Source organism: Electrophorus electricus, chromosome 19 (genome assembly GCF_013358815.1).
Source record: "Electrophorus electricus isolate fEleEle1 chromosome 19, fEleEle1.pri, whole genome shotgun sequence".
Lineage (NCBI taxonomy): Eukaryota > Metazoa > Chordata > Actinopteri > Gymnotiformes > Gymnotidae > Electrophorus > Electrophorus electricus.
The window spans coordinates 5,809,198-5,821,537 of NC_049553.1; the positions used below are offsets into that span (position 1 = coordinate 5,809,198).

Consider the following 12,340-nt stretch of genomic DNA (forward strand, 5'->3'; position numbering starts at 1 on the left):
GGTTAGTAGTAATGTCACTAATTAAAAATGAATAACGTTAACAGCAAAAAAAAGAAAGAAAATGGTATCTTCATTTAAAATGTCAGCGTATCGGTTAAACATAGTAACCTCAAAGTAATAATGTAAATGTTTACTTATATCACTGCTCCACAAAATGTATTAAACCTTTAGTGGTAATGCACTCAAAGGATTGACGTTAATTATCTGTGGGTGTACAGATAGATGTCATCTTATTTGGCACAGCTGACTCACATACATTTTTGCAGTTTTTTCTGCCAAGGACATCATATAGAGCAGTATTAATTTTGAAAACTGCATCCACCAGGAGAGAAGTGATGGCTTTTAGTGAGTGTGCACTGCATAATTTTGTATTTTAATTTCGTTAAATGAGGATTATTTCGCTTGCTCTTTACAAACCTGTGTGTCCTCTCTCTCTCTCTCTCTCTCCCTCTCTCTCTCTCTCTCTCTCTCTCTCTCTCTCTCTCTCTCTCGCTTATATATATATATATATATATATATATATATATATATATATATAGTCATGATCAAGACGATGAAGAAAGGTAATTTAAGTGACTTTGAACATCACATGGTTGTTGGTCCAAGACGGGCTGGTCTGAGTTGGGATTTCCATGCACAACCATCTACAGAGTTGTTTACAGAGTATGGTCTGAAAAACAGAAAATATCCAGTGAGCTGCAGTCCTCTGGGCAAAAATGCGTTGTTGATGCTAGAGGTCAGAGAAGAATGGCCAGACTGGTTCAAGCTATTAGAAAGGCAACAGTAACTCAAATAACCACTCGTTACAACCAAGGTATGCAGAAGAGTATTCCTGAATGCACAACATGTTGGACCTTGAAGCAGATGGACTATAGCAGCAAAAAAACACACTTGGTACCATTACTGTCAGCAACTAAACAGGCAACTGAGGCTACAATTTGCAGGCGCTCACCAAAATTGGACAATAGAAGATTGGGAAAACATCGCCTGTTATGAAGAATTTCAATTTCTGCTGCAACATTTGGATGGTAGGGTTATAACTTGGCATAAACAACATGAAAACATGTATTCATCCTGCCATGTATCATCAGTTCATGCTGCTGGTGGTGTAATGGTGTGACAGATATTTTCTTGACATAGTTTAGGCCCCTTAATACCAATTGAGCATCGTTTAAACACCACAGCATTATTATTACTGACTATTATTGCTGACCGTGTCTATCCCTTTATGACCACAGTGTATCAGGATAACACGCTATGTCACAAAGCTCAAATCATGTCAAACTGGTTTCTTGAACATGACAATGTACTCTACAGTCACCAGATCTCAATCCACTAGAGCACCTTTAGGATGTGGCGGAAAAAAAGTCACACATCATGGATGTGCAGCCAAAAATCTGCAGGAATTACATGATGCTATCATATCAATATGGACCAAGATTTCTGAGAAATGTTTCCAGCACCTTGTTGAATCTATGGCACAAATAATTAAGGCAGTTCTGAGGGCAAAAGGGCAATATATATATTCACTCATGTTGAGTTTCTTCACACCAGAAGAGCTAGATATAGACAAATCATTTAGAAATGCATTTAGAAATTGCTATATAAAAAATAAATAAATAAATAAATAAATAAATAAAGATAAAGCACAGATTATAAAATATATTTTAATCTTAATCCAAACTAATAAAAAACTATATAGAAAAAATGATCTTTTTTTCCCTTCAAGCTCAGGTCTTCTACCTGGGAGTAGAGGCCTGGGAATTTGAGGGTCCTGCATAGTATTTTAGCTGTTGTCAGGTAAAATCTTATGGATGGCGATCTCAGATGTTGTGTCCCATGACTTTTGCCACCTCAGTGTATATTTCAGTGTATAGTGTATGTGACTATAAAATTAATTAGTTAAAAGTTTGAGTTCAACTTACTAATGTTGTAGCCAACAGATATCTTGACTGAGCTTTTACATACCAAAAACCTTAAACTTTATTGGGGTGCCCAGCAATGGTCCTGGAATTCTATTACTTTACAGTTTAGTTCCATCCGTTTATTCATACCATTTGGCTATAATATACAGGTGCTCCTTGGGGTTGTAATTTGTGTGTTACATAAGAGTAAACTTAAATTTGTATGGAAATGGATCTGTAGAAGCAGAGATGGACACTGCAGTTCTAATATAGTATCATGGTCATTTATTCTCAGTTATGTGGCCTTACTGCTGTACTAGCATGTGAAATGTAATAGACATATAAAGGCATATAAAATCCCCTTAGCCTCTGTTGCTATGGTAATAAACAAAGAATTATCAAAAGATACAGACTCAACTGATTTTAAGTTTTAAGATTTTCTACCAGTTATAACATTACAATATGTGTCAATAGTATCCTATTAGTGATTTGCAAGAGAGAATATGTATATGTTCTCTCTTTTGCACACACATAGACAATCCATTGATCTTGAAATATCTCTTTAAACAAAGCAGCTTGAATTATTTATTTAGAAAACCACTGTTGTGACAGAATAAAGTAAACATGTTTGAAATCACAGAAAGGGCAGTTGGTTCCCACCTGCATTTGATCAAGCCCTCTGGAAAACAGCTCTGGCCCGGGCTGGATAGCACTCAACTCCACTGGTAAGCACAGCTTTGGCCCGGTCTGGCGAGCGCTCAGCTCCACTGGTAAGCACAGCTCTGGCCCGGTCTGGCGAGCGCTCAGCTCCACTGGTAAGCACAGCTCTGGCCCAGTCTGGCGAGCCCTCAGCTCCACTGGTAAGCACAGCTCTGGCCCAGGCTGGATAGCACTCAACTCCACTGGTAAGCACAGCTCTGGCCCGGTCTGGCGAGTGCTCAGCTCCACTGGTAAGCACAGCTCTGGCCCGGTCTGGCGAGTGCTCAGCTCCACTGGTAAGCACAGCTCTGGCCCGGTCTGGCGAGCGCTCAGCTCCACTGGTAAGCACAGCTCTGGCCCGGGCTGGATAGCACTCAACTCCACTGGTAAGCACAGCTCTGGCCCGGGCTGGCGAGCGCTCAGCTCCACTGGTAAGTACAGCTCTGGCCCAGGCTGGATAGCACTCAACTCCACTGGTAAGCACAGCTCTGGCCTGGGCTGGATAGCACTCAACTCCACTGGTAAGCACAGCTCTGGCCCGGGCTGGCGAGCGCTCAGCTCCACTGGTAAGCACAGCTCTGGCCTGGGCTGGATAGCACTCAACTCCACTGGTAAGCACAGCTCTGGCCCGGGCTGGCGAGCCCTCAGCTCCACTGGTAAGCACAGCTCTGGCCCGGGCTGGCGAGCGCTCAGCTCCACTGGTGGCCGAGATGCTGCCAGGCGGCTCTACTCTCTGCTGCCTCCTCACCTCACACACGTTGGCTCCTCCGTACTCATCACCATGAATTTTTAATGCCATGCTTTTACAGCCTGCCCATATTATCCGTATGGACTGTCGCTTGGCAGCGTCTGCTCGCGAATGGCATCATAACACTCATGAACACACACACACACACACACACACACACATACACCGCTGACAACCTCAAATCACCTTTTAAAAGGTTAGTCATACAACATGTATTTTATTTCATTTATTTATTTATTTATTTATTTTTACCATTTTCCTTTCAGTCCCAAAGATCAATATTTCCCTTTCCATGTTCTTTCCATGCCGTAAGTGATGGAAAATTAGAAAATATACGTATGCATTTCTCTTTTCAGCTCATCCAGCACATGCAGCATAAATCACATCACTGGCAAGTCTGCTCACAGACTTTATAAAGAATGATACATCTGCCATAGGCCAGATGCTGATGGCTGTGGTCAAGATGGCTTACTGGCAGCTGTACACACAGGCTTTTTGTGGTCTTTCCCATTGTGTTGTTTTCCCTGTTCTCAAGTTGAGGGAGCTTGCTGTTGAGTTGGGCAGAATGTGAAAATAAAATTCAATATTTGATGGGAACGCCAAAGTGGACTTTGATGTTGCATACATTTTTGTTCCAGATTCAGTTTTAAAGAGATTTAATATTATATACTGATTAAAAAAAATGGGTGTGGGTGTGTGCATGTGGATACATGTAAGGGGTCTTATATGAATAAAAAGTGCTTTTTGCTTGCTGTTTATCAGAGTATAGTGATGCCCCTTTAGCCATTGTGAGATATCACCCCCCTTTGTGAGTATTTATTAAAATAAACATTGCCTTCTCCTTTATTGGCAAGGACTCTAACCAGTGGCTGTGCCTGAGTGAGTGAATATAACAACTGCATGCTTGTAAGTGTGTGCGTGTGTGTGTGTGTGTGTGTGTGTGTGTGTGTGTGTGTGTGTTGGAGGACGGGGGTTCTGCAGTAGAAAGAGTATGACTCACCTCAGCCATGTGACTCATGAATCACTGCACCTCCGTGGGCTGTGTCTTTTCTCATCAACATCGCCACCCCCTCTCACTCTCTCTCTGCTTCTCTTTTTTGCTTTCTTTTGTTATTATTATTATTATATATTTTGCTTGTTCATTAAGTGCTTTTGAAGCCTTTTTATTTCACTGTCTCTTTCACGGTCCACCATTTCTGCTTTGTCTTCCCACCCTCTTGCCTCCTTTCTGTCTTATTTTCTGGTTCCCTCTCTACCTTTCGCTCAATCTGTTATCACTGTTTTGTCTTATAAATTAATTCCTTTTGGACTTGGCCTTTCTTTGCATTTGAGAAAGAGGGTGTCTGTAATGCATATGTAGTTATTTCAGATGGTTTGCAGCAATTGCAGATGGAAATGCAAGGCAAAGTATTGCCAGTATATCTTTTGTTGATGTTTATCAGTTCGATTCATAATCTTAATGAGAATCCATATCCATCCAATATCTATCATAACTATTTATGGCCTATGAATTATGTGCAATGGTGTAGCACATTTGATAAGAACAAATGAGTGTAAACATATGCAAACAACATATGCAAAACCTTAATGCGCAAGCTGCTATACCTTTGGTAAAAAGATTTACATGAAAGAGTAGACATACACGGTATTAACAGAGTACTAATGTGCATGTTGAGCGAATGTCATGTCTAAGCTCTGTCTTTTACTGTGTGGTAGGGATTCTGCAGCTTCTACCCAGTGCATCCAACCATGCTGAGGGTGTTTGCTTCTTCCCAGCAGCCCAGTTGTGGATAGTGTAGTCTGCCTCTCATTAACTGCACTATCTCTTTTACTCACACTTGTCTTTCATGCAACCTCACTCTCGCTCTGCCCTCCTCTGGGACCCCTGTCAGCAAATCAGTCTCTTTTCTTATCCTGCCTTTACTTCATGTGTTCCCGTGTGCTGCTCTGATGTGGTGCATCCTCCATACCAATGGCAAGGCAAGAGTCCTGCATTTGATTAGGGAGACAAAAGGTAGCAGTAAGGCTCAGACAGTTTGCTGGGATAATTGCTTTATTATAAGGAAATCCCTCCAGCATTGTAGCAACACACTGGAGCCCATTAGCAGTATCCTATTTGAAGGCTACTCGCTAAGGGACCGCAAACGAACCCATCTGACACTTGTTAGGGAACAACTATTATTTGGACTCTGTGTTTTACAGTAGAAGCACTTGGTCTGCATTGGCTTGAGAAGTGTAAGTTTTGCAAGTTTTTCAAAACTTGTTCCACCAAAGTTATTAAGCTAATTGGATATTATAAGTAGGCTGATGATTTTTTTGAATATAGTTAGTGGACAAAGGAGGTGTAGCATGGGGGAGGTGCATGCAGAACTGAAATGTGTGGATAGTGTAGGCTGTACTACAAGGAATCTCAGAGTCATATCTTTCCCAACACGCAATTAAAAACCCAATCATAATAAAAAATAGTTGATTTTATTTCATTTTCTTTGTGTAGCAAAACTAGTCATCAACATGCGGTTATTTACATCCAGCAAACGCATGTTTATTACGATACGTACAAGGTACATCTAGAAATGACAAACAGCTGACTTTCCTTATATAGGACTTAATTTTTTTTGTTACTCTGATATGCTATTCATTCATCTTTTGTATTTTTTTATACTTTTTTTTTTGAATGCTCATAATGTATTTAAAGAACCAACACATTTTAGATGCAAGTTCACATAAACGTGCAGACACTTGTCTCCTCTGCTATGTCAGATCTTTGATCTTCGTTCATTTTTCGAGCCTCAGCTTTCTTCTCTTCCCATATTTAAAAAATTTGCTTAAAAGAATTTGAATGTTGAGCACTCCCCCCCTCCCCCACCATTCTAGCTTTTTGTCATTTTCCTCACTGTCCTTTTGGGTTGAGTCAAAATTTTAGCAAACAGTCTGGCCAGCATAGCTCTGTGCTCTATGGGATCCACTCGTTGACATTTGCAAGATATGAGTACTGAAGGACTGTTGTTGTTATAGTTATTCTCCCCAAAACATTTTCAGTAAAAAGAAGCCTTAGAAGAAGCTTTCTGAAAGTTTTTTGTCTCAACATTTTGTTCCAACCATACCCAGTTACAGGATTCAGTGAGAAGAATGAATTATTGATGGTCTCATGCACTTTTTCTTAGCATGAAGTCTGACCTTAAATAGGATTCTGCCTCTGGCTGGACTTCAAACTGTTGTGTGAGGAAATCTATTGATCATAACCAATATGTTCTGTTTCAAAAGATTGTCAGTGCTATTTGGGGAAAAAAATACTTTCATTGACTCTAATCTCTTGGTTTAGATTTAGTTGTTCATAAAGAGGAAATATCCAAGAGACATCACGCTTGTAGAATCCAATCAACAAAACCTTGAAAGTGGTGCTAATAAATATAGGATAAAATCAAAAAAGGTAGCTTTGCATCCTATATGCAATTTAAATATGTCTTTACTGTCTTGGTTGCTGACCATAGTTTTTAGCTAGATTCATCTTGAATTTGTATATCCACAAAATCCCTGTAACCAGGATTAAACCTGCCAACCCATCAATGACAAAATGCTGCTTTTCTCAAAAGGGAAAGAGAGTGTCTTAATAAGGCAATAAATAACTGTATTCAAAACAGCTCCTGTGAAACAGCTTGTTCTTAGAAATATTTGGAATGTATGAGCGTTCTTTGCACCAACTATCAGTTTTGTGTAGAAAACTATATTAAAAACACTTTGAAAGAAAAAAATGTCACACTACAGACATACTATGTACAGGGCTGAGTGTGTTCTTTTACATGAGCATACACAAACGCTAAATGTTTAAGCAGAATACTTTTAGGTACAGTTAAGACTCAATACATTTCTTGATAGGATGAACCAAACCCAAACATTTCCAACAATATGGCACTGATCTTTGATTCTAATGTTTGAGCATGATTGAATTTGAATGGAGTTGAATAAACATGCTCTTGGTGCATGCATTCTTTAAAGGTGCAATTAAATTTTTTTGCTGTTCTTCTATTTCATACTCAATGAAAATGACTATGTTTTTTAAAAAAAAAAAAGTTTCATAACATTACAAACTATCAAAACATAAAGGTAAGGCTTACAAAGGGATGTCCCATTGATCTCTATGCTTTTGCAAGGCCTTCTTGGAGTATATAGGAAGGAATTTAAGTTGGGTATTTGAGCCCTGTGTGTACCCACACAACAGACAAAAGCACCCTTTCCCCATGTCGTAACTCTCTATTCAGTCTGTTAAGGGGAGGACTGTCGTCGATGAGGTGAAAAGAATGTGAAGAAGAATCCTGATGTCATCTCTTGTTGCATTCTAATCAAGAGAGCACTGTTCAGCTGAACAGTGTTGAAAAATGGCAACAGTCAACAGTCTCCAGGCAAATTGTTCAAATGAACCTAAAAGGGAATGAATGTGAAAGAACAAACGTATTTCTGTAAACTAAAATATGGTAGTGTGGCCGAAACAGTCTTTCAGTTGTTCTCTTTCTTGCTCTCCTGCTTTTCCTCCAAATCTCTTGCAGTTTTATATACACCTTCACTGAAACATGCGAGGGCGTTTCAGGAAAACCTTCTCGATGAAGTTCTCTAACTCCTCATCGCTGTCATGCTGTGGCTGCTCCAACTGGCTGTAATAGTCATCCTGTCTGGTGACTACAGAAGCTGGGGGTGGGTAATAGAATGCAGGCCGACGACGCAGTGGTGATCGGGCCTTGGGCATTGGCACGGCTTTGAAAGTCCGAGGATGAGGGACAACATAGTTAGGGAAGTAGAGGTTCCGCCGGAAGGCCGGAGGAGCCCTTTGGCGAGGCTGTGCCCAGGGGCGGTACCTACGTTTGAGGGAGTAATCAAAGTCATAGTCCATTGAATTCCCCAGGATGTCATTAAGGGAGTAGGATGGCTTGGTGTAGTAACGTGCTTTGGGCTTGGGAGATGGGATGTAGATGGGGTAGTAGCTACTGTAGGGCTTTTGGTAGAAACGATAGGAGGGGTAGGCACGAAAGGGCCACTGTTGCTTGATCCAAGAATCTTGCTTACTGGGCTTAACAGAAGCCCTGTCTTTGAACCATGCTTTGAAGGGGTTTGTGTTAGGTTTGGGTGGTTTTGGGGGAGCTGGTGCTCTTAAGGCTGTAGATGGAGCTACAGGGGCTGGAAGAGGTACAAGAGGATGCTGGAACTGCAGATTTTCAGGTGCGTCCTTTTTCTTCTTCTTCTCCACATCACTGATTATGTCTACCACATCGTCAGCAGGCAGGTGCAGTTTACTTGAGATCTCAATCAACTTGTCAATAGTTTGTGGGTCAATATCATCATCATCATTGGTGTCCTCTTCTTCTGAGCGTTTGTCCTCTGCTGCATTATTGTACTTCTTCCCATCTTGCTTGACCATGTATTGTAGGAGCATATCTGATGCAATATCTGCTAACTTCTCTTCTTCTACCTTGGCTCTCTGGGCCTCTGCTGCTTGACGGCGCACCTCTTCCTGCTCCGCTTTAGCCCTAACCTCTTCCTCTTCAGGACTCAACATCTCCTCATCATCCTCATCCTCCTCATTTTCCTCCTCTTGGTTCTCAAAGTTGTCATTAAAATCATCCATGAAGTTCCCTCCCCTGTACAATGGCCCATTCTTGTTCTCCTCTTGCTCCTGCTGCCACTTGAGCTTCTTCTTGGACACGGACAAGTCATAGCCCTTGGCTTTGGGTTTGATCTCATTGTTCACGAGGCCATTGCGGTCCAGATAGTCGAGGTAGTTGCCTCGACTCTCCCTCTGATTGGTTGAAGAGTCACGCTCTCTTTTTGTGGCTGTGCTGTAGCTCTGAAACTCCTCGAGCACGGTCTCCAGATTCTTCAGTTCTTCGGGGCTCAGCTGCTCCTCTTTCTCCCTGTCTGTGCCTCCCTCTTGCTCCTGCTGGCCCCCCTTGCTCGCCACTCCTTTTGCGTCCGCCTCCACTTCTTTCACTCGCACTGTTTGACTGGTGGTACGACTTGTCACTTTTTCTGTGAGTCGCTCTTCTTCCTCCTCCGCTCTTTTTCTCTCTTCATCTTCCTCCCTCTCACGCTCCTCTCTACCTTGTGCTGCAGCAGCTGCCATCACCAGCTCCAGCTCCTGACGCCCATCTCTGTCCCTGCCAGCCCGTTGAGTCTCCCTCTCCTCCTCTACCTTGTCCTTCTCTTCTCCATTTTTGTTTGCCATCATGTCTGCCTGAGGCTTGTTGAGGGCCTCTAGGAGAACCGCTGCCAGGGTTTTGGGGTCAACATCTTTAAAAAGTTCATCCCCCTGTTCCTCTTCATTCTGTGCTGCTCGCTGACTTCCCCTTTCTTGGGTGGACTGTGTCTGTGTAAGCTCAGGAGAGGGTGGTCCATACTGACGGCTGACCGCCTCTTTGTCCTCGGTCGCAGGGCTGGTGCTGTTGGGTTCAATCGTAAGGCTTAAGAGGAGGATGAGGAGCACAGTTGGGGCGCTTGAGACTTGGTGGCACCGAATCATGACCGTCGCAGATCAGGAGGTGAAGGCTGAAGCTGTTGCTCCTAACAGAGTGGAAGAGCAAAACAGAATACACTCAGAAAAGCTAATAGAAGATAACATTTATCCACCTGGTTCATGAGACTTGCCTGGTGTCTGCCTCATAAGCAGCAGCCACAAAATGGAATAAAGATATTACATGAAACGTTTTCTCTGATAAAATGGCGCAGACAGTCCTACCATTTTATGACTCACAATTGATTGTATATGCACGCCATGTAGACGACAGCTGTTAACTATTTATGTTGTATGAGTAAAATATAATAAGAAAATTTATTTAGCGACCAAAGGTGTGGTTATTAAATTTAAAAAGAAAATTAGTCCCTACCTTATTACACATTTATTATTATGCTTTCTATGGCTATTGTACGTTAGTCAGGGGAAAACTATATTTTGTCAGCGTTTAGTTCTGGTTTTGCAAAGGCGTTCTGACTAACTGAAAGGCGTGCACAGGTGCCGCGCGTAAGTGCTTTGGAGACCCTTTGCGCACATAAAAGCCTGCGCACGACTGCTATTGCTATTAAAACAGAATTTTAAAACTCTGTTATTTGAATATTAAATAAACTATACCATACTTGGTCGTTATATCGTACACATAATAGGCTGAAAAAGCTTGCCATACAGATTTTTATTGCCAGAAGGAATAAGGGCACTTGAATGAATATGTTGTCGAAGTGTTGATTTGAATGCAACTGCAGCAACACCTTAAGAAACTTTAAAAAAAAAAACTTTTGTAATATCATTTTAGCATTTACCGAAGCTAACCTGCGCACGCATATTAGTTAACTGAAATATTTAATCAAATTTACATATCCCTTTGCTCTCAAATGCGTGCCCTATTAGACTCAGGCGTATCTATATTTGAGTCTATGATTAAGTATATCAGGTAGATGTGTCTTTTTATCTTTGTACAAGAATATTCAGTCTGTTTTTATCTGTGTACAAAAAAAATCAGTCTCTGACCATAAGCTTGAATATCACAGCTCCGTATTTAATCGTTTTGATTTGAAACACTGTTGTGGCTGCCATTTCAGCAATATTGTTTCCAACAAGAAATTCTGCTCTGAACTTAGGAGAAACATCGCTTCCAAGACAGTCAGCATCTGCTGTTCTCGTTTGTACTGCCATAGCATCCAGTAAAATTCTCTTGGGAGGTGACAGTGCCAAAGCACATTCGTAATCCCCCTTTAAGGCATCGTGACTTCACATAATCTTGTGCACTAAGCCGGACTGTTTTATGAATTTGGGGAAACACGGCGTTGTACCAAGACTGAACAACACAGAATCCCAAATCACCTTTTAAAAGTATTAATCACAGAAAATACTCAGTTAACTGCCGCACTATGCGATCTTATTATTTCCATTGGCGTCCAACACATACAACCCAGGTGTTTGCATCAGAAATAATTACCTTTGTCCGAAGAAACACACCAAATCGGAGACCCAAATACGAAAAGCAAAGCAAAGATAAAATGCAAAATAAATAAATAAAAACTTTTAACTTGATGCCTAACAATGTCACTTGTCTATAATTGGACTCTCTATTAGATTCAATTCTAGATAGATGATGCTACACAACCGTTATCAGTGATATACCATCGTCATCGTCATTACAAATGCTGTCGTCATTTACAGACACATCGGAGCTCAATCTTATTCACTGAGCATCATCATGATGCATCATTTCCGACTCCACCCAATGATGTACCTCATTAAATATTATGTTTCTTTTTAACAAAAGCAATTCGTTTCATGTTTTTGCTATAAATTATGAACCCGTAACTGCATCTTCACTGAATAACATCTGTTTGTATTATAGAATTTATTGTATAAAATTTGTTCCTCACCTTGGTCGTTAATGAAACAAAGTGGTTGGTGTAATTGTATTTGCTTTAACACCTTATTATGGTTATGCATGTTAATCTTAATTACATTTATAATCGTTGCGACAACCTACAGTGGACTGTAAAGTAGTTTTCGCTACTTTGCTATTATATTGTTACATGGAAATGAGGACTCACCGGGATCCCAAGAGCGACGCAGACCAATGCACTTTTGCTCTCCTCCGTTCTTCGAACTTTTCACTTGGACACAGTTATTCTCTTTACTAGTATGTACGTTTCCCTTTTATGGAGAAAATATATTGTTTAAACTGAGGTGTCGAGTAAAATTGATAAGAATCTTGTTCGCTCACGCCGCTCGCTCACGTCGTCGTGACGGCGCTGTGGATATTTTCAGTACCACAGCCAGCTCCTCATCTTTATATTTCGGCCCCCTTGCTCCCACGTGACTGCGCGTCACTGCTGCTCATTGACGTCAGACTCTCCATTGATAAGAATGTTCGCGTCGATCGAACCCGGAGCGCTCGCTACGCTGCAGTGCCCAGATGAATGGACGGAAACGGGATGAATGAAATAGTACGTTTTTCTTTTGGCGAGAGAGTAC

At 41.3% G+C, this 12,340-nt stretch overlaps 1 protein-coding gene across 2 annotated transcripts; it reads right to left on the reverse strand.

Annotated features, from left to right (window-relative positions):
* Window positions 1-5,804: 5,804 nt before the first annotated feature.
* Window positions 5,805-12,110, reverse strand: vgf (VGF nerve growth factor inducible). Of its 2 annotated transcripts, none has more exons than XM_027015636.2 (2): window positions 11,917-12,110; window positions 5,805-9,900 (listed from the first exon to the last, which is right to left on the reverse strand). In XM_027015636.2, the coding sequence occupies exon 2, from the start codon at window positions 9,857-9,859 to the stop codon at window positions 7,910-7,912; it is 1,950 nt and encodes a 649-aa protein (XP_026871437.2). In that variant the 5' UTR covers window positions 9,860-9,900; window positions 11,917-12,110; the 3' UTR covers window positions 5,805-7,909. The 2 variants fall into 2 exon arrangements, with proteins under 2 accessions (XP_026871437.2, XP_026871438.2); XM_027015637.2 differs by lacking the exon at window positions 11,917-12,110 and adding an exon at window positions 11,307-11,433.
* Window positions 12,111-12,340: the final 230 nt, after the last annotated feature.